This window comes from Chelonia mydas, chromosome 3 (genome assembly GCF_015237465.2).
Source record: "Chelonia mydas isolate rCheMyd1 chromosome 3, rCheMyd1.pri.v2, whole genome shotgun sequence".
In the NCBI taxonomy this organism is placed as follows: Eukaryota; Metazoa; Chordata; order Testudines; family Cheloniidae; genus Chelonia; species Chelonia mydas.
In genome coordinates this window covers 195,050,596-195,076,408 of record NC_057851.1, presented here as the reverse complement: position 1 = coordinate 195,076,408, position 25,813 = coordinate 195,050,596, and the positions used below count along the sequence as shown (strand labels likewise).

General features: G+C 43.8%; 1 protein-coding gene across 5 annotated transcripts in view; it reads left to right on the top strand.

The window, feature by feature from the left end:
• Positions 1–922: 922 nt before the first annotated feature.
• The window catches only part of PLCB1 (phospholipase C beta 1), a 650,190-nt gene continuing 625,299 nt past the window's right edge, over positions 923–25,813 (top strand). For 2 of the 5 annotated variants that reach the window (XM_037896163.2, XM_037896162.2), the window contains exons 1-2: positions 1,019–1,371; positions 17,572–17,649. In XM_037896163.2, the coding sequence (XP_037752091.1) occupies positions 1,273–1,371; positions 17,572–17,649 (177 nt within the window). In that variant the 5' untranslated portion in view covers positions 1,019–1,272. Of the gene's footprint in view, positions 1,372–17,571; positions 17,650–25,813 lie in introns of all 5 variants that reach the window. The other 3 variants (XM_037896161.2, XM_043544063.1, XM_043544064.1) reach the window with 3 other exon arrangements.

Here is a 25,813-nt window from a genome sequence, read left to right as displayed (position 1 = left end):
AAATAGAGCCCGTGTCTAAGCATGGTGTTCTTTATAGGTAGGGTGGGCTATGTTTCAAGGAAATAAAGGACAGGTGTAGGAAAGTTAGGGACATAATTTTTTCCCCATATTTTTTACTGATGATATAAAGCAGCGGTTCACAAATTGTGGGTCGGGACCCCAAAATGGGTCACGACCCAGTTTTAAGGGGTTCATCAGGGCTGGCGTTAGACTTGCTGGGACCCGGGGCTGAAGCCCGAGCCTAAGCCCTACCACCCGGGGCTGAAGACTGAGGGCTTCAGCCCTGGGTGGCAGGGCTCAGGTTACAGGCCCCCCAACCGGGGCTGAAGCCATTGGGCTTTGGCTCTGGTCCACCCGGGGCAGTGAGGTTCGGGCTTTAAAAAACAAATAACCAACCCCAGCATTTGTACCAGACTAGAATTTTCCCCATCATTGCTGGCTGCCATGTGGGCTGTCTCCTGTATGTCGTGCGCTCCTGGGGACACTCGTCACCGGTCCCTGGGCAGGAGGGACGGGTGTCACCCTAGCTATAAGACTCCTGGGTGGAATTTTGCCTCTGCTTGCAGGCCAAGGGGCGTTCTGCCGCGTGGGGCCAGGATTTCCCCCTTCCTGCTGAGCAGAGAAAGCCTTTGTCACCTGTTCTGCAGGTGGGCCCTGCCCCCCCCCAGCTGACTGCTGGCAAAGGGCCATGAAATACTGGGGACGACTGGAGCCGGGGGGAGAGGGGAAAAGCTGCAGCTGTGCTAACCCCTCTCTCCCCATATAGAGCCAGAGCTGGCCTGCCCCTAACTTCGCCTTGCCTGGGGGTTGCAAAGCCAGTCTCCCCCCCCCCCCCCCCCACCCGCCAGCTCCGCGCGCGCCACTCTGTCTCCTCCCCCCCCGCCCCGGCTGCAGCGGCCTCCTTGTGGCGGTAGGTGGCGCTGCCGCCCCGCGGGCAGGCGGGTGACCCAGCGCGGAGGAAAGTTGGGGGCCGAGTCAGCTGGGGAGGGAGCAGGAGGAGGAGGAGGAGGAGGAGGGCGGGCAGCGCGCTCGCGCCGGGCGCGCGTGTATATAGGATGTGCCGCCGCTGCATGGCTCTGTCCGCCGGCGGCCGCGCCAGCTGCCTGCTCGCCGCCCCTGCGCGCCGGTGACTCCCTCGCCCGGCTTCTCCCTGCCGCCGCCGCGCGCCCCGGCTGCAGCAGCCCCGGCTCCTGCCCCCACTCCCCGGTGCTTCCTCCTCCTCCTCCTCCCCCCCGGGGCTGCCCTCCTGCGGGCAGCCTCCATGCGCTGCCCATGGCCGGGGCACAGCCAGGCGTCCACGCGCTGCAGCTCAAACCCGTCTGCGTCTCCGACCTCCTGAAGAAAGGCACCAAATTTGTCAAGTGGGACGATGTAAGTCGGGTCTTCCCCCGCCCTTCCTCCTCCGTCCCCCCCGCCCCTCCCTTTCCAGGACAAGGGGTGTGTGTGTGTCCGTGTCCCCTCTACCCACCCACCCTCCACGCGTCCCCCCCTCCCCCAGGCTGCCCCCTCGGGCGGCGGGACTGGGGACAAGGGCAACGTGCCGAGCGCGGCTGGATGCCCGGCTCCGGCCCGGCACATGGACCGCGCCGCGCACCGCCGGGGGACGGGGGTCGGGGGACGCGGGGGGCAGCCTCACCTTGGCTCGCACCTGTTGTGTGCTGGGGCAGAGCGAGGGGGCCCCCCGCGTCCTTGCCGTGCGTTGAATTTCATGCGGGGCGGGGGAAGAGGATGATTCCTCCAAAAAGGAGGAGCCCGCGCTGGGGTGCAGAGGGTTTGGGGCCAGCACCGGTGTGTGGTGTGGCCTCCCCAGCCACTGGGTTTGTTTCCAGAGCGTAGGGCGAGTGTGTGGGGCCCGGAAGCCACACAGGTGCCGGCCCGCATTATACAAGTTGGAGGATGAGTCTTGGGGGGGGGGGGGAAGGACCGTTTAAAAAGGAGGGGGAGCAGGGTGACAGTACGGATTTGTTTCCATGCCGGCGGTGAATTATTGTCCCTATTCCTTTTAGCATACCATCTACGTTAGTGTGTGCACCTTCGGATCTAGTGTTTATGGTAACCCTTTGACATCTAAATTGCCTCTTGACTGCTAAAACTTTTCTGAACTTACTTTGTCTCCCTTGCATCTATCTGTTCTTCCCATTTCACTTCATTCACTGTTATCTTTCCCCTCTCCTGTGTCTCTTGGTTATGTTGTATTCCATCTAATTCACCCTGTATTCCCCTATATTGTTACATATGGTGATTTAAAGTGTATTCTCTTTGCTTTTGTCCCCTTCCTCTTTCTTTCCCTGTGTTCTCTCTCTCTTCATAATGACTACTTTCGCAGCCTTTTGCCGCTTTCGCCAGTCTTCTTCATTCCCTCTCTGTTTATGGACTCTTCCCCTTCCACCTTGCGACCTGAAATAGGCTGAAAGCTTGTCTCTTTCACTAACAGAATTTGGTCCAATAAAAGCTTCTACCTCACCCAGCTTGCCTCTCCACCCTCTACCTGTGCATACACACCCTTGCATCCCCTAAATGAAGAACATCACAGGTACCCGCTCACCTTTTTTCCTCGGCAAACAGCTCTCACAATCCTTGACTGCTCCCAAAATCTACATGCATTCAAGCCTCCCGACAAGACCCCCTCTCTCATACACTCACTTCTTCTCTGATTCCCCCAAAGCTCTCGTGCGTTCTTGTTTCTGCAACACAAAACACATTCACACCCCTTCAGTACAAAATCACACACACACAAGCAGCATCCCTTCCTCCCCTGAAACATCCAATACTATTTCTGTCTCTTCATCTCAGCATTGCTACATAGTGTGGGAGAGGGGTAGGTCTATGCTGCCCCCTGAACGGTAGCCGATTAGCAGTTGGGACTTCTTTTTCTCCCTATAGGCTGTGCCAGGGACTTCTTCAGAGACCGGGTGGATAGCATTCTCCTCCCCAGCATTGGGACACCAGTTATGAGTGGGGAGGATATAGCACCGGGTGGAAGGAAACAGAGGGGGCAGGTTCCTTGTGAATCCCATCCCTCAGTAGTTGCTCCTGTGGTAAAACCTCAAGGGTTCCTGCCCTCCACACACAGCTAGAGAAATGGACACCCCACCAGGGTTGGTGCTGAAGTGTGCATGGAGGCAGCATTGTGATGAAAGTATATGGATTGGGCATAAAGGAGAAGACCGACTTGCTGCACAGATTGAATGGCAAGAGTTGTTGAGAAGAACTAGTTTTCGAGATCTCCTTTTATACTAGCTCAGCTCAAAAAGAAAAATTCTTGTGTAAAGTTGACTTCTCTAGAGACATGCACAGTAACAGCTAGTGGGACAGCCGAGAGAAAGTGCCGTTCACTGCTCCTGTTCTGTTGCACAGTATCACGTTACCATTGCTCTCAACCTGTCAAGAGACTAAAGGTGTGATCCTGACCTTCATAAATGTGTGACAAATGCTTGCAGTGAGGAATGCAACACCAAAAAATTAGGAGGGAAGTCTTGAAGCAATGGGGATTTACTTATTAAGGGATTCCTAGAAGCTGAGTTTCATGACTGTGCCAATAATTTACAGTTATAAACAGTGAGATAACACCAGGGTCACATAGTGCCTGAGGTAGATTTGGATCTAAAATGGATGATTCACTTGCTGTTCGGGTTGAGTTGACACCTGTGAGTTCTCACTGATCAGATTTGCCGTATTGTAGATCACAGCACAGTTTCAGCCCTAGTGCTGTGAGATATATATATATATATATATATATATATATATATATATATATATTTTTGGTAAGCAATCTTGCCAGCAAATTCATAAACCACATATATGCTGAGGGCAAATTAACAGTGATTTATACTCTCCAGGTGAAGAATCCAAGGAGTTATCAAACATGGATTATGTGTTTTGCCTATTTTTCATGGCCCTCGAATGTGTAACTGTGACAAGAACAGAATTGTTTGCAATATCTCATGGATATTGTTACCTTGAAAGATAGGACTAAATTATCTGCAGATAAAACTAGCTGATAGAGTTAAGTCTGCAGAGAATTTGGTCCTTCGTTTTTATTTGTGAGGGCTATTACTGCACCGTAATTCAGAAATGTGTATAGGTGAAGAGATGCACTCTGTGAAAATGGAGTCTTCCTGTATAAATAACTTACAGGATTTTTTTATTTAATTATAACTATATATTAATATTGTATAGACTAAATGAAACCACCCACAATATTAAGCATGAAGGTTGTTAGCAAAAATTGACAAAGGATATAAATCCTAAATTAAGATTAATTGTTATAGATTCCCTGTTATATCTGGCACATATGAGCCCCCCAATCCTGCAGCCTCATACACAAGAATAGATCCTCATGCCCCGCCCCATTCTTTATTGGTGGGCTCTCTGAGTGAGGAGGGTTCTCTGGAACATATATGAATGTAGAAATGGGACTGAGATTATCTGGCACTGAGACACCTGCCATGGGCATAACACTGTGAAATAGTTTTGAGCCTTAACTCTCTTTTGATTTATTTAATTGCAATTTACTTAGTGTGTGCGAGAGGGTTTTTTTCTTTAATATTTTTTTACCCACAGTGCCTCATTCCAGCAATGGAATCACCCCAGGGAAAAATATTTTAGTGGAAGTGATCCCTACTGTAGTATGGAACATTTCATACCTTAAATTGTCACTAGACATACATTTGCATCTGCTACTGAGCGAATCAGCAGAGACTTTGGAGTCTTTGCCATCTAGCCTGTTCGCCTGTATTCAGAGAGATTTTTTTTTTTTAATGAGCATCATTGACCTGACGCTTTATGGTCTAAAGTGTGAAAATGTGTATATAGGAGCTCCTCTGTGAAACAATAAGCCATAATAATGATGATACATAATATGTTAAAGAACTTACCATGACAATAAAACCTAATAGACCATTACAACTATTTTGGATCCATTGTGTAAACCTAGTGGATGTGCAGAGAAGTTAAGCTCATGCACTAAGGCTCCTTATGAAATATTTGTTGGGTGGAGGCAGGGGAGAATACTTCCCACAATCCGCTTTTGTAGGAGGAGATTTTAAAAGGTGCTTAAGGGGGTTAGGAGCACAAGCCCCTTTGACTATCAATGGGACGTGTGCTCCTAAATACCTTAGGTGCTTTTGAAAATATCTTACTAAACAAATTAGCTATTCCTCTCTTACCCCCTTCCTCCTCCCATACATGAATACTGGTCCTGTCTGTAGGCAGAGCCAAATTCCCACTGAAGTCACAAGTCGACAGAACTTGGTCCTGGAATTTCAGTTTGTGTTGTTTTGGCCTCCCCAAAGCACCTGAAAATGACTTTTTTCGTGTTTGGTACAACCCTAGAAATCTGATTTGGAAAAGATTTGATCCACTCCTCTGTCAAGACAGCATTATCCCCTACCTATGCTTTCCCATACAGCACATTTCCCGTCTGTTTTATTTCTCTAATAGAAAAATGACCATATTGACTTCTTTTCACATCTCATAAAACAAAGGCTCTTCCTCAGCAAAACCTTGTGACTTGTACCAAGTTTCAGCCCAGAGCAAAATTTTCCAGATGAGTTATAAGCCACTGAAAATAGCTTTCTGCAAATGGGAGTGCTGAAAGGATTTTACCCAGAGTAGCACTTAGTGGCTATCACACAGTCACACAATGCGTTAGATGAAGAGTAAAGCAATAGCTCTTAAAGAATTAATTTAGTACTTCTTTGAATGATGCTGGGGTGAGATGCTGCCAGAAGCAGTAGTAATGTAAGCTTTTAAACTGACCCACCAGTGTGCTTGAAACCTGGCCTGGAGCGGCCATTCCTAGGTGTTAGAGAGCGAACTGCCCTCCGATATCCATCTAGTAACTTTGCTGAGACCACTAAGAAGTGCAACATGTGCAATGCTAAATGTGTGATGTGGACCCTCATCTACTCATAAGTGCAAATTGGTCACCTACACGCCTCGTATAGGGCCTGATCCAATGTCTGTGTGAAGTGCATAGGTGATCTCAATTGAAAGACTCTCGTTGACTTCATTGACTGTGCTCTGAGCAGTAATAATCTTCTGTCAATTTAGACTGTTTAAATTGGTGCAATCTACGCAATCGTAAAGACTGGAAATTCCATGTGTTCTGCAGGGGATTTCCTGTCCTGTACGTTGAAATCCATTTAAAATCTTATTTAAAAGAGAATACACCTCTATCCTACGAGACAAGTGAAGTTCTCATACACCAGGATTACAGGTGACTATATAATATCCCCATAGCCATCTACTTCCCCATTGAAGGATGTTTTGGCTTGAGACTCCTTACAGGGGGCCCTGATTGTCAGAATGGGCTGAGCACCTTGCCCTCCGAAATTGGGATCCTTTAAGCTGTCTCAGGTTAGGCTTCCAAAAATCAAGATGAGCAGAATCACTGGTCAGGAACAATCTTAGCCTTTCGTAGCAGGGAAAGAAGTCTGGGTTGTTCAAGCATTGGTTTGACTGCCAGTGCTGTAGACATGCTGGTGTCCCTCGTTCCCAGTGTTTGACAGTTACCGTTTCAGGAAGAGGAGATTTACAGACTCAATTTACTCTGGCCACTTGACAGTAAATCAAACCCAATGTTTTAATAATTCTTCCTTGGAGAGTTTTAAAGCAATTTTGAAAAGAACTACATTCACTGCAAAGTGACGTTGTAAGGCTTTCCAAAGTCCACTTTGTTTAGGGATAGTGCAGGGGGTGGGGCCTGATAACGGCAGATATATTACTAGCTGGGTGAGTTAAAGAAACCGGAGTAGAAAGGAGTTTTTCTCATGGGGTTGGTGGAGGTACAGCTCTGCCCTGGCTTTGTGTGCATAGTTGCTGGAACTAGGGGAGCTGGGGGTGCGGCAGCTTGAAGTGGTTTCCATTATATACAGGGCTTACAGTTTGGTTCAAAGGCTCTCAGCGCCACCACTATATACAAATTGCTGATTGTGCGTAATGGTTTTCGCTGTGTGGCCCCAGCGGGAACAGGACAGACATTGCCGAGGTAGCACCAGCCCCAGAGCTAGGACACCGTTTAGCTGGTGTTGTCTAGTGGCGGTAATTGGCATGCCAAGGCAGGTTAATGGAATAGTATATGTTAAAAAAGTGTATTTGTTTTCAATTCTCACTTAAAGAGTTTCTTATCTTCCGTAGTGATAATATGTACTTTACATAAAGGCTTTGACTGGGTCTTTGCTGCTTATGCTATTTACTTTCACTTTCAAGTGTAGTCCAGCAATAAATAATGGAGAGGTTATATTTACTGGGAATGCTGCCTAAATTAGGCGACTTTCTGGCCATAAAACTGGAACCCAGTTTGAACCAAAAATGTAGTTATCAGAATTGAACTGTTGCACGCGCAGCAGCATCCAGTGGCTAGGGCACCAGGTGGGAAGTCAGGAGACCTGGGGCAAGATAGTCCAGGGTAACTAGTGAATTCTGAGCGCCCAAATTGAGATACTTTAAAGGGGTCTTATTTTTAGGAAGGGCTGAGCACTCACCTTTGAAAATGAGGTTCTTCCGTTTGTCTCATGTTGACTCGCTGCTCACTCTTAAAAATCTTGGCCTTGGGCTCTACCATTTCATTTGTTTTATGACCAGGGGCAAGTCACTTAACCACTCTCTGCCTCCACACCCTCCTCTGTAAAATGGGGTAAATATCATTATCCTATCTACTCATCACAGTAGCGCCTGAGCCCCTCAAAACCACTAATGGATTTTATCCTCACAATACCCCTGGGAGGTAGGGAAACGTTATTCCCATTTTACAGATGGGGAACAAAGGTGCAGACAAACTAAGTGACCTGCCCACGCTCACCCAGGAAGTTCAGAGTGAAGTCAGGAATTGAACCCAGAGTTCTTCAGTAGACTTCATAACGACCCATCTGCTAGACCAGTGATTCTCAACTAGGGGTATTTGTATCCCTGGAGATACGCAGAGGTCTTCCAAGGGGTACATCAACTCATCTAGAAGTTTGCTTAGTTTTACAACAGGCTACATAAAAAGCACCAGCGAAGTGAGTACAAACAAAAATTTTATACAGACGACTTGTTTATGCACTGAAATGTAAGTTCAATATTTATATTGCTATTGTTTTATTTTATAATTATATTGTAAAAATGAGAAAGGAAGCCATTTTTCAATAATGGTGTGGCTGTGACGCTTTTGTATTTTTATGTCTGATTTTGTAAGCAGTAGTTTTTAAGTGAGATGTAACTTGTGGGTAGGCAAGACAAATCAAGACTCCTGGAAGGGGTACAGTAGCCTGGAAGGGTTGAGAGCCACTGTGCTAGATTATCTTTACCCACATTTATAAAATGCTTTTGAACTTGGTGGGTGACTAGTGCAGTGTGATTTGATCCGGGAGAATTCATGGGCCTATTTGTTTGTTTGGCGTCTTTTTTTCAGAAGATTATCAAGAACATTTGATGTGTTTGTTATACTTTATAAACATCCAGAGATGTACGTATATCAAGTATTATCAGTATGGATAAGTAGAAATAAATAAAACAAACAAACTAGTTGTGAATACTTGCCTGAGAATGTATTTGAAGAAACTTTCAGATGTGGTTTAAATTATTGGCTGTCATATAGCTTGTTTTATTTTGGCATTTTTTTTATTCTGTCCAAATCAGTCACTACTGAATATTTCTGACACCATCAGAAATGAACCAACACTGGTCTGCTCTTAGACATATTCAGAGATTAGACTTTTCCTTTTTTAAAAACAGAAGAAAAAAAAACTCAACTGAACAACTCTGTTTTTCCAGCCGGTTTGGATTTGGAACTCTCTTGAGTCCAACGTGTTCCGTTTGTTTTTCTTTAATTATATTTAATCTGCAGTGATCGGACCAAATATAATGAACAAAAATAAAGTAGGGAAGGATACACTGTTATCTAAACCAGTGGGAAAATGTTGTATAACCGTTCTCTTGCAACACAAGAAGAAAATCAGATACTGAATTTAAACAAATCATATTTCAAATGTTCAATCAGCTAATATTTCATCACAGGATAAATTCTGATCCTATTGAACTCCATTGGAAAGCGTTTACTGGGACAGAGATTTGGCCCCAAGGTTATCTTGTAAAATGAGTAGACTCTTATCCCAAAAGGATATGAAAATGATTTTCAATTCCATATAGTCTCTATTACCTTAATATCTGACCACCTCACAATCTCTTATTATATTTATTCTCACAACATCCATGTAAGATAGGCAAGTTCTATTTTACCCTCTTTACAGATGGGGAACTGGGACACAGACAGGCTAAGTGAATTGCCTACGGTCATACAGGAAGTCTGAGGTGGAGAAAGGTCTCTGAAGTCACAAGCTAGTGCCCCAAGCATTGGATTATCCTTCAAACAGCTATGCCAAATAATGATGAAAGGACTGAAATCCTTATCTGTTTTAATCTGGTAAATAAAAGTTCTGTCAGTAGAATTTGATGTATCATTATCTTCATTGTGCAAAAATGCTTTCTAGCAGAGTGGAAAAAAATGGAGAAAAACCGTGGCTATCAAAATGAGTCAGCCACCAAAAACTGGCTTTTTGTTAACTAAAACATTTCAAAATGGTCACTGAAGTTTTTGATTTACTGAAACAAGATGGGTTATTTTTAAATGAAAAACTTGTATAAAGTATAAACATTGACATTTTTATGCAATAAATTGCAGTTTAGAGAAGAAGGTTCTTATTTGATTGAAAAAAGTTCTAGTTAAAGAAGTTTTGACCTGCTCTACTTTCTACACAAAACTTTGCTTTTTAAGAAAAAAACATTAAATAATTTTTTTGTTACTACCGTCAAACCACATTAAAAGACCATTAGTAAGGTTGCAAAATCAAGCAATCAAAAGCTAGGAAATGCCAGAATTAAGATTGCCTGTGCAACTTAATTTGGTCCCCTGTGTGTATGCATTATGATACAGTCTTTAATTACATAATCACATACTATTTTGCCACAGGATTCCCGGCTCATTCATTGCACAGGATGGATGGTGTTGACTTATTCAATCTTATTAACAGTCCTCATTGTTCAGTGGATGGCTCCGTGGCTTATTTACTGTATGCTATTCAAACCCTGCACTGATGACACAATTATTAATTTCTTCATGGGCTTTTCTGTAGCACCCCTCACCGTTTGTTGAAGCACTCAGATACTACATCAATGAATTAATGTTCACAATGCCCCTGTGTGCTCAGGGTGTGTTGTTCCCATTTCAATCCCCATTCCCAACACTCTTCCTCCCCCACCCCCCCCGGCCTTGTTTAGTGGCATGACATGAAGGGCATATCTACACTTTGAGCTGGGTGGGTGATGCCAGACTCAAGGGGACATCCTTGTGTGAGCTCTCAGCTGGCTCGGACAAAGCTAGTGCACTAAAAACAGGGGGTAGCCGCGGCAGTGTGAGCGGCCCTGAGTACGCACCCGCTGGGGACTGTAGGCATGTACTCAGGTCAGGAGCGACGGAAGCGCCCTAAAAGTGGATGGGCCACCGGTGCCTGAACTGTGGCCCTGCACTGCCCCTTCTTCCCACCCTCGCACTGCCCCTTCCATGAGGTCCTGCCCCTGTGCCACTACTTCCCTCCCCAAGACTCCGGTGCAAAAACGACAAGGAGTCCTTGTGGCACCTTTAGCCCACGAAAGCTTATGCCCAAATAAATGCGTTTAGTCTCTAAGGTGCCACAAGGACTCCTTGTTTTTGCTGATACAGACTAACACGGCTACCACTCTGAAACCTTCCTGGTACAGTATCCTAGGGCTTGTCTGTGTAGAAAACTTGTACCGCTTTTAGCTATGCTGTACTGGTATAGTTAAAGCAGTGCAACTCTAGTAGTTGTACTGGTAAAGTGCTTTTACCCCATCACTTATTCCTGTACGGGAAGGGGAGATAATTATACTGGTATAAGGCGCCTTTATGCTGCTCTAACTGCATCCACACTAGGGGCTTGTCTACATGAATGTTTAGTTTGTCGCAAGTTGGGGTGTGACTTTACCCCGCACTAGCCTGCAGCTCACGTCTGTCCTTGGGAATCCTGGAGACATGTATTAACAGTTCTTTTAAAGTGCATTTATCTAGTGCTCTTTACACTGGGAGGGCATCAGCGGGGGCCATACAGACAGCGCAGCAGGTCAGTGCGGAGTAGGGTCACACCCCAGCTTGCAATGAACTAAACTTTCTTACAAAACTGCTGTAGGTGAAGACCAAAATATTGGGAGATTAAAGCCATGATCCTGCAGATTCTTAAACAGGTGCATAATTTTAGTCATCATCTCCTGTCTGCTACTCTTGTGCTTAAAGCCATCCATCCACTTTTATAGCATTTCTCATAGGACGTGTCTCAACACAGAAGTTGCACCAGTAAAAGTTTTGGCGGAATGCATTCATGTTGGGTCATTCAGCATGTCACCACAGCATTGGGCAGTAGTGGGAAAAGTGTGGAGCAGTGTGGGTAGACATCCCACTTTCTTTGATTGTGCCTCAGTGGCATAAAATCTCTTTACAACAATGAAAAGTCAGTTAGGTTTTTCAGTACACTAAAAATTACAGTGACCTTTTTTATATACACAGGCCCGAATTTTCCAAAATGGGAGCCTAAAGTTATGCTTCTAAGGGGGTGGGGGGGAATTTTCAAGCCTCCTGAATGACTTACGGGCACAAGTCCCATTAACATCAAACTCTGATGGAGGCATGTAGCCTGGTTGATGCATTTCAGCTTTCTTGACTTCTGTGAATGCAGTATGTCAGGTGGTGGTTTTGGTTGCAAATACAGCACAGGGCTAGAAGAGTGTTTTAAGTGTGAAACGTCTTAGTGGAAAATATCTCTATGCAAAATGTGAAATTAATACCAAGTTAGGAAACCACTTAAAGAAAATAGTCCAAAATGTCTGTTTGAGCAATTCAAGACTATAAAATTGGAAGAGAGTAAAGAACATGTAAATAAAAAAAAATCTGTTTTAAATTAAAAATCAGGGTTTTGTTTTTTTTTTAATCCCACTGATGTTGTATATACTGGTCTATCAGATCGGGTCCACGCTGCTGCTGTTCTTTTTATTTCAGGAATTTGCAGAGGAACTCCATCAGAAGCCAGAGCTCTGCTTGGCAATAGTAGGCAGAGGGTGGTATTTGAAGCTGCTAACAATTTGCGGTCATTTGTGGCACGGACTTGTTGGCTAGACGTTGCAGATCTGCTTTGCCTTTCTCTGCTTTTTTTTTTTCCTTCTCCACCCTCATTGTCTCTCTTCCCCATCCCACATCTGGATTGTATTCTCGGAACGTCTCCATGAATGTTTCAGCATGCCATATATTGGTTGTTCTGTTTGTTTATTTAGGGCCAGATGTTCAAAAGATGTTCTAAATACGTGTTTGGCTTTCCAAAAGGGACACCTGTTGTTCTCGATGGGAGCTGCTGCGCTTTGAGTACCTTTTTGTCAATCAGGTGCCTAAATGGGAGTTGAGCTCTTTAGAAATCTAGTCCTGAGAGACTGTGCTGAGAACAGCCTCTTTGCTCACTTGTGTGAGGATACAGTCAACCGAGCCTCGTCTTTCCTTCTGTTGCTTTATTCTCTCTCTTTTCTTTTGTGTGTTGGATTCAATAGGGGTGGGGAAGAAATGAGTTTGCCCCCCTCCCTCTTTGTTTGTCCTTAGGTGTTTTTCCTTTGTAGGGGTGTCTTGTTTACCTGGATGGAAGGGAATTGTATTTCGTACACTCATAAAGTGCTTTTGTGTCTCCTCGGTTTTGTTGTCTGTGTAGGTGTGGATGGAAAACTGCTCCATTTGGGGAGGTTGGGAAGTGGGTCAGTTATGTGCGGGAGAAAACTGAATGAATGGGTTTGAAGATACTCCTCAACAATGCCTCGTAGCAATGCGGGGTGCAAAAATATCTTATTTGTAAATATAATACAGCAATTGTGTATGAAATATTTATCTTCTAAGTCAGACAGTTATTACTTGGAACCGTGGGGTTGACCAAACTTCTGATGCACTGGTTTAGGTTCTTCATTTTCTTATGTGTAAATGTATAGGGAGTTTTCATGGTTTTTTTTGATTGATTTCCCCTCCCCAAATAAAAAGCTACTTGTGGGTCCATAGTCCCAAAGACTCTGAGTGCTTGTGAGTGGGGAAGAGCAGCCTGCAAAGGTGAGCAGAGAAGTTTTATTTCTGTTCCCAGATCCAGAAATAGGAGTATGGCTCTGGATGAGAGCTTGACACAGTTTTATTTTAGAAACAAGAACGTCGAGACAGTCTGAACCCAGCCCTTGCTGCTGCCACTCACAGCTGCCACAAGGGTGAGGAAGATCTGCAGACAACATTTTTAAAAAGTTAGATATGGTAAATAAAAGTTTTATAGGGCAGGCACTGTCTCTGGCTCTGTGTTTATACGATGTCTAGCAGAATGGGACACCAATTTTGGTTGGGACTTTTATGTGCTGTTGTAATACACATCATAAAATGTTCTGTCATATCAGAGCAGTGCATTTAACATGAAAAACAAGAGTAGAAATTATTACAAATTAGTAACAGAGTGGAGAAAATGTTCTTGCTTTTGCATTTCCTGACTTAAAGCTGAACATTTTTTTTTGTTAGCACAGCTTTTGATTTTGTAATATAATAAAATTTCTACTATACTCAGAAGCTTTAATTAAAGCTTCTATGTGTAATTCCTCTTTATGCATCGCATGGTGCAGATTCCGTTTTGTCACTTTACAGGGATTGGAGGCTTTGGTGCAATTCTTTTTGTGGCACTACGAAGTCTGCTGAGTGTAGCTGGCATCCCACAGCCTGAGACTCGAAAAATTGTACTTTGACAGCCGTATGTCGTCCACACAGATGCAGCCAAACAGCTTTTGGATTTAAGCAGTTGATTTGGAATGATTAACCAGCAAAACGGATTAATCCTAGACATAATCTCTTTATGCCTGTCTTTCCCAACACCTCCGCCCCCTCCAAATGTCCTGTGTGCCTCATCCTTCAGAGGAGCAACTTGCGTCTCTTTTCCTGTGCTGTCAGTTTACGTGCAAATGGCACAAAAAATGTCTAGAGGTGGGCTGAGGAAAGGCAGTTACGTGGTGTGAATCATTTTTTTTCGAAAGGAACAGATTTCAGAGCACTTTTATAGTATTTTACAGATACTGACATCCACTCAATCTCTTCTTCATTTGGTTTGTTTTAGATTTATTTTCCATTGCATCTAGTACAAGTGTAACATGGACAGGCCCTAGTCGTCGGCAGGTGGGATCGAACCTAGGACCTTAGTGCATGAGCCTCTACCACAGGAGCTAAAAGCCAGCTGACTCTTAGCTAAGGCTGTAGAGCAGACTCATTTAACTCTCTCTTTCTAAATGGTCTTGGTGCCACGAGATGGGACAGAACACCACACCCAGAAGGTCTGTGGTTTACACAAGCAACCACATTGCACCCTTTGGACTTGGGGAAGACCCTGATTCAGGAAAACAATCCAGTGTGTTCTTATCTTTATTCAGCAAAACATTTAAGCATAGGCACAAGTTCTACTGAAATTGAAAGTTAAGCAGGTGCCCAAATGCATTGCTGAATCATAGCAAAATATCTTGTCTCCCTCCATACTTTTAATTTGTTGTGACGTCTTTTGCTAATACACAGTACCACTAGTATTTTTTTAGTGGATCAGACTTTCCCTTCAGTTAACTGTCCTGCGACAGTCAATGTCCTAGTGTGACTTACCAGCTTGTGTTCTATGACTTTAATGTTTGGAGAGAGAATTTCTGGTTTTCATTTAACAAAATTCTAGCCAGCACATTTTGTGTTTTGTTTCCTTTCCTTATTACTGTCCACCTTTCCATAGCTTCTTTCCCTCAATGTTTCCCCTCGATCTTACATCTGAACTGTGGGTCCTGTGTTGTGCTTCTCTGAGTTGAACTGTAATACTTTCAGGGCAAGGACATAGACTTTCCTCAGACCTTCACGTGTTATCTGTTGAATTAAAGTGTTTTGTGCGGTAAGATGCTACTGAATATGAGTAAGGGTATTTGAATTGTGCATTATGTGCTTTGTAAAGCTGACATAAAATACTCCATAAATAATCATGTCCCCAAAGCAGATAATGTCACATGTCAGTTACTTTTGTCAGGTAATCCTCATTAAGGGCTTGATGCTGCATTCCTTGTGCATCCACAAGAAACACAGAGTTTGGTTCTATAAAGTGTATGTCCTTATGCTGGGATGAAAACTTCTTTAAGGGACACTGTTCACACCTCTCTGTTTCTCTCCCTCCCTTCCCCCTCCTCCCCCCCCCCCCCCCGTTGATACAAATGACAGCTGACAGATAACAGAAAGGGATTAGAGAAATTATTTTTCCAGTGTGTGTGTCGTGCATTTGACAAGCAGTTTCACTATTTCTCTTTATAGTCAAATTTGCCTATTTGGATGTATCTTTCATACAGCAATGGGGACAGTTAAAAGACTGTGAAACCATTTAAAAAAACTGGTGAGGGTATTGAGGGCAGATGTCTCACCGTTGTTATGATGGCTGTCAATTGCTTGACCATAGCTAAGTGGTGGACATGCTGTCACTTTTGCTTATTGTATCAACTATGGTTATTTCACTAGTTCGTCTTCACCTATTGCCTCCTCATACGTTCAGATTGTAAATTCTTTGGGATGGAGATTGTCTCTTTATTATGTATGTGCACTGCACAGCACAGTGGGGGCTCCAATCCCTGTATGCTGCTTCTAGGCACCACTGCAATACAAATGGTTCATCAAGTGTCGTGCTTGAAACTATTCAACTCTCTCTCTTTCTTTTTTTTTTAAAGCTGACTAGACTTCAAGTCGATGGGATCACTTTTAATTAAATCAAGCAACCTGCTTGTGTCCGTTGTGTATTAGACATTATATTCTATACACCGCCCTTGATCCATTCACACAAGAAGGGGGAAAAATGGATCAGTCAGCAAAGGAATGTCCGAGCCCAACTGAATTTGTCAGAAAAAGCAAGCTAAATGCCACTGAGCCAGCCCCCGTACTGCATTCTCCCCATGCGGTGGTCCCTGGGGAGGATCGAATCAGAAAGACGGGTCTTCAAGTCCTCACCCACAGAGGCCAGTGAGAACAAATTATAAACTGGTACTGCATTGGCCTTGTGTGACCAATAAGTGCTTGTCAGGGTGGATGCCAAGGGAAATAAGGTGACATGGCTGCTTCAGGCAGCCAGCTGTCTCAGGGGTGGAACAGTGGTTTCCCTGTTGTTGGAAAAATAGTGATGACTGTCCAAATCTTGCACCCTGAAGTGCAGTCCACCCCTGAGGAAAGCACTTGATTGAGGCCTACCCTGACTCCCATGACCGCTGCACTGGATGCTCTCGTGTAAACACTGCAGGAAGCAGGATGTACCCTGTGGGAAGACCCGGCAAATCTGTTTGCCATCTGGCTCCCATTCTGTGATCCCTGGTGGCTAGGCCACTGGTTATCTTCTCAAGACCAGTGGCTCTTGCTGAGATGGTCAGCGTTGGATCACTTTCCTTAAGATAGTATTTGCTGCTGCAAATTTAATACCTTTCCAGTCCAGACAGGATCCCCAGTCTTTAAAAGCTTGTCTATGGAGGGGAAGGATGCTCCAGTGGTGAGGGCCCTCTCTTAGGAATTGGGACCCTGGGCCCTGCTCTCTCTCAGACTTTGTGTGACCTTGGACAAATCCAGTTAACCTCTCTGTGCCTTGTTTCCCCATATGGAGGGTAATAGCACTGTCCTATGTCGTAGGGGTGTTGTGAGGATAAGCATGTTTAAAGATTGTGAGGTGCTCCGATGCTATAGTAAAAGGAGCCGTATAAGTATTTAAGACAGATCAACATTATCCTGCTTTTTAAAATTTTTATTTGTATTGCATCTGTTTTGTGGAATAAAAGAAAGTTGAGTAATATCATAGACTGCAACTTACATGATTAAATCGTGTTTTATGTTTTTTTGTTTTTGTTTTGTTAAATGTTCAGCACATTTTATTTTAACTTGGATCAATCGGAGCCATATTTTCTAAAGATCTGTAGAATGTGGCCTTATTTTTTGTTGCATGGGAAATGGCTGAGTTTCAAAGCTTTACAGGAACTGTAACTGGTTAGGAGAAATATACATCCACTTTCCGGATAATTTTAATAAATAAAATTTTCAGTGATCCCACATATGGACTTTACAATTGGATTTTTATCTGCTTTCAGAAAAATGCATATCGTTATAAAAAACGCCTATATGAATTACAGACAAAAACAGGAAGTATTTAAATGGAAAACAGTATTAACAAGATTCCTACAGTAATTTAATATGTATAACTGAGCATGATTGGGCAGATACATTCTCTCTCTCTCTCTCTTTCTCTTGCACGTATACAGAATGTAGAACATGAAAACATTTAAATTACTTAGAAATATATTATGACATCGGAATGGAGATTTGGGATGTGGGATTAAACTGTGTAAGTGACATTCTGTGATTTGGTACCTTCAGGGTGGCTGTTAGGGCTGTTATTTGTTAACAGTGAAGATAAGGTGGACGGCCTTGTGGCATCTGCCTTGCAAGTTTAATGTTCATATTGTTTACCCTTTTTTTTGTAGGATTCCACTGTTGTGACTCCAATTCTTCTCAGAACAGATCCACATGGATTTTTCTTTTACTGGACAGATCAAAATAAGGTAAGAGCAGAAATGCCTTTTTTCGTATTGATTTCAATACGGTGCGATAGGGCTGGTGCGATAGGGTTGTGGGCAGGAAGCTTTGCCCTCTAATTCTGGCATAGAGGACGCCCAAGGAGCGCTGCAGTGCAGAGAGCTCCTCTGTGATGTAGAGAAAGCATACATGCTCCTCTCCAGCCCCTGCTGCGCAGGGCATGTGACTGGGAAGAAGGAGCGTGATTGGCAATCCTCAGTTGCCTTAGTGGCCCCTTGTGGACAGGGGCCACTACTGGCATAATACAGAGTTGTTCCAGTTTATACCTGGGGACCAATCTGGCGTGAAATCTTGGCTCTGCTCAAGTCAGTCAAGGATTTTTTCCATGGTGTGGTTGGTCCAATATTGGAGGAGTTTAAAGCCACCTATTTAAACCTCCCTGCTGAGTTAGTCGCAGCTGAGGAGCGCAGAGTAAGGATGTGGGTCTATGTTTTTGTTAATCCGTGTTGGAGACTCGGTCTCTTGTTAAATATGTTCCTGTATGCTTGTTGGGAAGGCTTAGAGCCTGCTGCATTGCTCCTATTTTACACCAGTGTCATTCCAGTGCTGTCCTGTTTCCTGCAGACAGAATCCATGGCATTACACCAGGGTGAAAGTGGAGCAATACAGTGGCGCATCAGGCCTTTGATCTCTTGTCAATGTGCTGTCACAGCGATTCAATGGAAAAACACACTCCAAGTATTATGAAGAAATTAGTTCCTCTTGTCCCCGAAGATGGATTGTGGTGGTACCTTGTTAGAAAGTAACCTTATCTTGTATCTGTTGCCTGTTACAAAAGAAAATATTAGAATAATGTAATTGCTTCTGTACAGGTTTCATTTTCTGTTAGTGTTTTTTGCTGGGTTCAGAGTATACAAGGCTGAAGCATCAAGGCTGCTGAAACTTAGTTTTCAAAACACACCCTCTCACCCTCAAGTCTTTACAAATAATTCTTTGGCGTTGCAAAAAGGCTTTTATTTTGGTTGTTCTCTATACCACGTGGTCCTGTTTAAATATAATGTCCCTTTTAGGCTTTGATTCAGCAAAACACTTAACCATGTACTTAAGTCTGGAGGAAAAAAATGACCCAGAGTTGACTGGAGAGTTTATTCCATTTTTTAAGAGGTTCGGCATAATCACGTTCCCTTCAGTTTCCTACTGTTGTCTGTAAAAACAATGCCTTGAAGCACTTCTGTAAAATGTCTATTTATAGAATGGTTATTTCCATATTCATGAAAAAATGTATTTATAATGCCCAGAACATTTTTTAAAAGGTTGGGTATTTGGACAAGAGACATAAGTGTCAGTTTGATTTTTTTGAAACTGGGGAATCAAATATATATAAATGGCAACAAAAAAGATTTTGTCTCGTTAGTAATTCATGACAACTAAGTAAAGCTTGTTTTCAAAACCTATCCTAGAGGTCTCTTTATTTAAAATGTTTGGGGATGAGCACTTTCTGCTTATGCAGTGAATATTTTGATTTATATTTATTGTGAAATTATTGAAATTTAAAAAAAAAATTAAATTCTGGTTAAGTATTAGGTGAGATATTTTAAGGTGGTTCTTACGATTTATGGTTGGAAATCCAAAGAAGGAACAGTAACCTTGCTTACACACCTACAACCTTTGAGAGATCTTCCAAGAGACACATTTTTCACAGCACTGCTGTCATGTTTCTAACAGATGGTAGACCATCACGGGTTAATCTGCTCCCTTCTAAAAAGGAGAAGTTATGAATTCCATCGCATTTTGGACTTACCTGAAACCATTCTCTTCCTCTTATGTACTGGAAGAATCAGACACAGGTTTTGGCTTCATTCCATGTAATCGGTGCTAATTAAAATGGGTATGTGCGACTGGCCTTACATTTTGGACAGGTTTGTCAAAACCTCTCTCTAAATCCAGAGAGTCATACACATCTAACAACATTAAAGCCTCAGTGAGAACGCATCTCTTCACCGTTCATCCTTATTATTATTATTTTTTTATGATCAGCTACACTATAATTTGAGTGTGTGTGTATGTGTGTGTGTGTGCACTCATCAAAAGAACTGAAGGAAAGGGTAGATATAACAAAGGGAAAATTCTGCATGCATGACCTCTGTGGTGTTTTCTTGAGACAATGCACAGTTGGTGCAAATATAAATTGCATTTATGCCAGTGGTAGTTCAATTTACACTGGAATCTATGGTATTTCCTGTTCTGTGTTTACAAGATAGAGCAAATACCTCATTAAAATCAGATTCTGAGGTATAGATTGATTTTTTTTTATCTTTAATGGTGCTTGTTTGATATCTGTTGATAAAAAGACACATGAAATATTAAGGTAACCAACTTTGCTCAGAATAGCAAAACCACAATAAAGAACTTTCTTGCTCAATCATTCCCCTCTATTCAGCACTGGTGAGGCCTCATCTGGAGTACTGTGTCCAGTTTTGGGCCCCACACGACAAGAAGGATGTGGAAAAATTGGAAAGAGTCCAGCGGAAGGCAACAAAATGATTAGGGGGCTGGAACCTTATGAGGAGAGGCTGAGGGACATGCGATTTAGTCTCAGAAGAAAAGAATGAGGGGGGATTTGATAGCTGCTTTCAAAGAGGATGGAGCTTCGCTGTTCTCAGTGGTAGCAGATGACAGAACAAGGAGTAATGGTCTCAAGTTGCAGTGGGGGAGGTTTAGGTTGGATATTAGGACAAACTTTTTCACTAGGAGGGTGGTGAAGCACTGGAATGCGTTACCTAGGGAGATGGTGGAATCTCCTTCCTTTGAGGTTTTTAAGGTCAGGCTTGACAAAGCCCTGGCTGGGCTGATTTAGTTGGGGATTTGTCCTGCTTTGAGCAGGGGGTTGGACTAGATGACCTCCTGAGGTTCCTTCCAAACCTGATATTCTATGATTGATTAATATAGGATAGCTGGTTTTGGGCCAAGGGAAAGAAGAGACCTCGTCTCTCTTTATGACGAGGAAAATGTACAAAGTTGGTGCTTACAGACGCTGTGTTTATTGCCTTGGAGCTTGGATGTTCGCACTCCAGGGATGGTGTGAAGCTGAAAAAAGACCTGTTCGTGTCACATCTGTCCCTTCTTCACAGCCAAACCAGAGTCCAGAGATGCTAGCAGATATCCCCCTTCCTTCCTCAGAGCACTGGCACCAAAACAAGGTCTTCTGTAGCTGAGAAGAGAGAAGATAAACATCTCAGAGCAAGGATTCAGTAATATTCCATAGGATCTAAAACTATGCCTTTCTCCCTGATGATGATGAGTAAGAGGCATGAGAGACTAGATAGTCGTTGATAACCTGACCCCCAATTTACAGCTCCTGGGGATTATTCTATTAACCTGTGCAGAAGGAGGAACAGGGAGAGTATGACTGTATCCCAGGTGATGTGTATGTTGTGGAGTCCCAGCAGTTTATGAATGGGAAGAATCAAGGGACTGGTATAAAGTCAGGTTGGTTTTGGCAGTGGAGGAAAGGAAGGGGGAGTAGCACAATGAGCTGGAAAGTGGCATTAGCTTTTAGGTTCTTAAACTGTGTTTTTTTCCAAGGCAGGAATGGGGCCTTTCTAGGTAGGGGTAGGGGTGTGTGTGTGTGTGTGTGTGTGTGTAAAGTCCTATCACAGTGTGGCCCAATTTGTGATTTCAGGGTGCTAACCCAATATAAATAACATTAGAACAAAATGAGTAGTGACTGTCGCCCTCTGAACTTTTCCTGGAAGGTTGCTGTCCGCAGATACTGATCAGTCCCAAGATAACCCAGGTTTTTATGAGACCCGGATCATGCATGTAGATGCTTGGGATGTGGCTTGTCCACTGGCATGGGTGAGCCCCACAAAGGTGAGAGCAGCGTCTGTGACTTTCAAGGGTGGACTTGGTTATGTGCAGACCTCATGGTGCTAGGGCTCTGCCTCTCTCCATTCTTGAGGGAGTGTACTACATTGCAAAAAAAAAAAAAAAAACCACCCCAAAAAACCAAACAGCCCTGCAGCAGTAAGTCTGAGAGCCTGGGTCCACTAATTGCAGCTCTCAGACCTCGTGTTCTGGGGCTCAAAATTGTAGTGTAAACATTCCCACTCAGGCTCTGAGACCCAGCAAGGGAGGGGGGTTTCAGAGCCCTACCAGGAATGTCTACACTGCTATTTTTGTTTTTGCAGTGTGGACGTACCCTTGGAGTCCCCCCCCTTGGTCTCAGGAGCTTTGCTCTGTTGTGTTTCCCTACAGCTTGGATTGGGATGCTCTGTTAAACACTGGCAACCCATGGACCCTCTCCTAGAGAAGATGATATGAAAAGGTTGTGGTTACTATTTCAAGGACTGTCTTCTTGGACAGATACTGGACCCTGGGACAGTATTCTTCCACTTTGCCCTGCCTCATGAGATTCATAACTCATAAAAAAATAGATGGTGAAAAATAAATTTCTGGACGGCAAGGGTTTTGTCGTAGTGGTGATGCGGTTTCTCTAAGAATAGCCTTTGTGTGCAATTGGAGAGCAGGGCATAACTCAAGATACAGGTTACCTATTGATAATAGTTTTGGATCAGCTGAATTCTGCTGCTTTGATAAGGAGTTTGAAGATAGAGAAGCTGGCAAAGTACTATTATAATATGGCCCAGCACCCATTCCTGTGCTAGCCCGAGGCAGAAGCTAGCTTCAAAACAGAAGCTTTGGATCCCTTGAGATTTTTGGAATATTTCTCTTGTCCAGCCAGCATGAAAGGTAAAGGATTGTTTATAGAATTCTTCAAACCCTGTGCTGTACAGGTGGCTGGGTACATTTTTTTTCCTCTGAATAGCTTGATCTGGAGGAGAAACCAGTTGCAGGCAAGAATGCATGCAATTTCTGACCAGGATCCTAGAGACAAGCTCACCTGCATTCTGATCCTGCAACCAGATATAGACAAGATGGGGATCCATCCATTGCAGGATTGGACCTTTATTTTGTAAATGTTCAAATTAACAATTTTGTAAAACCATAAGATGTCTCGTATTTTAATTGTTTATAATGTGCCCATGCACAAAGTACACTGCTGCCTTCGATTTAGAAACTGGGCTGTCATTTGTTATCATTCAATCCTAACTTAGTTATATTTAAATTTGAACTGTGACTGGCTTTTTTTTCTATGTTGCCTTGGGGATTTAGGTGCACACATTTCCCTTTGACATTAATGGGTGGGATTTTCATATACGCTTAATGACAGGTTTCAGAGAAACAGCCGTGTTAGTCTGTATTCGCAAAAAGAAAAGGAGTACTTGTGGCACCTTAGAGACTAACCAATTTATTTGAGCATAAGCTTTTGTGAGCTACAGCTCACTTCATCGGATGCATACTGTGGAAAGTTTAGAAGATCTTATTATATATACACACAAAGCATGAAAAAATACCTCCTCCCACCCCACTCTCCTGCTGGTAATAGCTTATCTAAAGGACCACTCTCCTTACATTGTGTATGATAATCAAGGTGGGCCATTTCCAGCACAAATCCAGGGTTTAACATTGGTCAAACTGGACAGTCTCTACGTAAAAGAGTAAATGGACAAAAATCAGATGTCAAGAATTATAACATTCATAAACCAGTCGGAGAACACTTCAATCTCTCATGTCTGTAATCGCGTGACCAGAGAGATTGAAGTGTTCTCCGACTGGTTTATGAATGTTATAATTCTTGACATCTGATTTTTGTCCATTTACTCTTTTACGTAGAGACTGTCCAGTTTGACCAATGTTAAACCCTGGATTTGTGCTGGAAATGGCCCACCTTGATTATCATACACAATGTAAGGAGAGTGGTCCTTTAGATAAGCTATTACCAGCAGGAGAGTGGGGTGGGAGGAGGTATTTTTTCATGCTTTGTGTGTATATAATAAGATCTTCTAAACTTTCCACAGTATGCATCCGATGAAGTGAGCTGTAGCTCACGAAAGCTTATGCTCAGATAAATTGGTTAGTCTCTAAGGTGCCACAAGTACTCCTTTTCTATATACGCTTAAGTGACTCAGAAGCACAAGTCCCATGTGTCTCCTTGAGTCATTTAGCTGCTTCTGAAAAAGTACCATCCAATGTCTCTGAATGCCCTAGGCAGTTTTGAAAAATTTCAGGAGTGCTCTTCAGTTGTTTTGGAGTTGCATAAAAATTGTGCTTTTGTACCATTCTGAAAGAAAAGTAAACTTCTGCCTGTAACAAAATTAGCGTACGTGCCCCCCCCCCCCTTTTTTTTTTTTTGAACTTCCAGACAATGAAAATATCCATTGATACTTTAGGAATCGTGGAGACCTATTAATATTCATGCCTCTCCATGCTGAGATTAATAGCAAGATTTTTGCCTGGACAGTACAGGGGTGCAGTGCAGAGGTGTGGCATTTCATTGGCAGCTCTAAGAGGAACTGTGGTAGATGCATACAGAATTTCCCTTGGGGATCTGGAGCAGCATATGCTGAAGTGGCAGCTTGACCACCTTCTGAACACGTTCATTTCATATTTCAGCACTAGTCAGCCCTGTTGGCCAGTGTGCGGTGTGGGAGGGGCCACGGCCCAACCCTCACCCTACCCTTTTGGGTAGACCCTCTGGCTTTGCTAGTATCGAGCTGTGGTTGTGCTCTCCTACCGTAGTGAAGATGGCCCCTTACATAGAGGTGTTTAGTAGAGGGGAAAAGTTCTTTTTGGAGGTCCATGCAGACTCAGCCAGAATACCGGCTCTGTTCACAGTAGACCTCAAAAATTCTCCCTTCTGCTGTATAAAGTGTGTCCCTTGTCTAAATCTAAGGCCATGTCTACACTACAAAATTATGTAGACCTAAATGACCTTGGCATACAGCTGACACAGTTATTAAATCGTTTGTGTTGTGTGCACACGTAGCTCACGAAAGCTTATGCTCGAGTAAATTGGTTAGTCTCTAAGGTGCCACAAGTACTCCTTTTCTTTTTGCAAATACAGACTAACACGGCTGCTACTCTGAAACTTGGTTCCTTGTGTCAGCAGTACGCATCCTCCCCATGAGCGCCTGTATCAATGCAGTGTGCAGTGCAGTATGGGTTAGTATCCCACTGTGCAACTCAGCACCATCCAGTGCAGGCTGTTTTGGGAATTTTTTGCAGTGCCTGATGGGGCTGGAATGAGTTGCGCAGGGGTGACTGGAAGCATGTGGTCAAATTCCCATAACGTGGTCTTCTCCGTCCCATAATTTCATCTGCAGCCCATAATATTTTGCACCTTCTTTTCAAAGACCCACAAACCCACGCATCCCTCCTCGCTGCCCACCATCTCTGATGGAAGCATGGGGCCTTCACAGCTCTGCACTATTGTCATGAGCGTTGCAAGCACAGGGCGCCTGATCCTGCAGTATTTGCAGAGGCACAAGAGGAGCCGTGGGGAACATGATGTTTCCTTGGAGGCTAGATTGCAGTGGGACATAGAAACAATTCAAGGTTCTTGGTGTCATTCATGGAGTAACTGTAAGGGAGATGGTGGAGTGCCCGTTCCAGGCCCAAGAAACAAGCACTGACTGGTGGAATCTCATTGTTATGCAGGTTTGGGGTGGTGGGTAGTGGCTGGAGAACTTTCGGATACATAAGACCACATTCCTTGATCTGTGTGCCAAACTCACCCCAGTCCTCCAGTTCAGGGACACCAAAATGAGAGCTGCACTGACAGTTGAGAAGTGAGTGGCGATCGCACTGTGGAAACTTGCAATGCCAGATTGCTTCTGGTCAGTTGAGAATCAATTTGGAGTCAAGAAATCCACTGCAGGGGCCATTGTCATGCACGTGTGCCGGGCCATTAATCACGTCTTGCTATGCAGGACTGTGACTCTGGGCAATGTGCAGGACGTGCTGGATGGTTTTGCAGCAGTGGGGTTCCCGAACTGCAGTGGGGTAATAGATGGCATGCATGTCCCTATTTTAGCACCAGACCACCTTGCTTCAGTACATCAACAGAAAGGGCTCTTTTTCTACACTGTTGCAGATGCTGGTAGATCACCGGGAACACTTTACTGACATCCGTGTGGGCTGGTCAGGGAAGGTACATGACACCTGCATCTTCAAGAACACAGACCTGTTCAGAAAGCTACAGGCAGGGACTTTCTTTCCTGACTAGTGGATTACCATTGGAAATATGGAGATGCCAAGAGTCATCCTGGGTGACCAGCCTATCCCTTG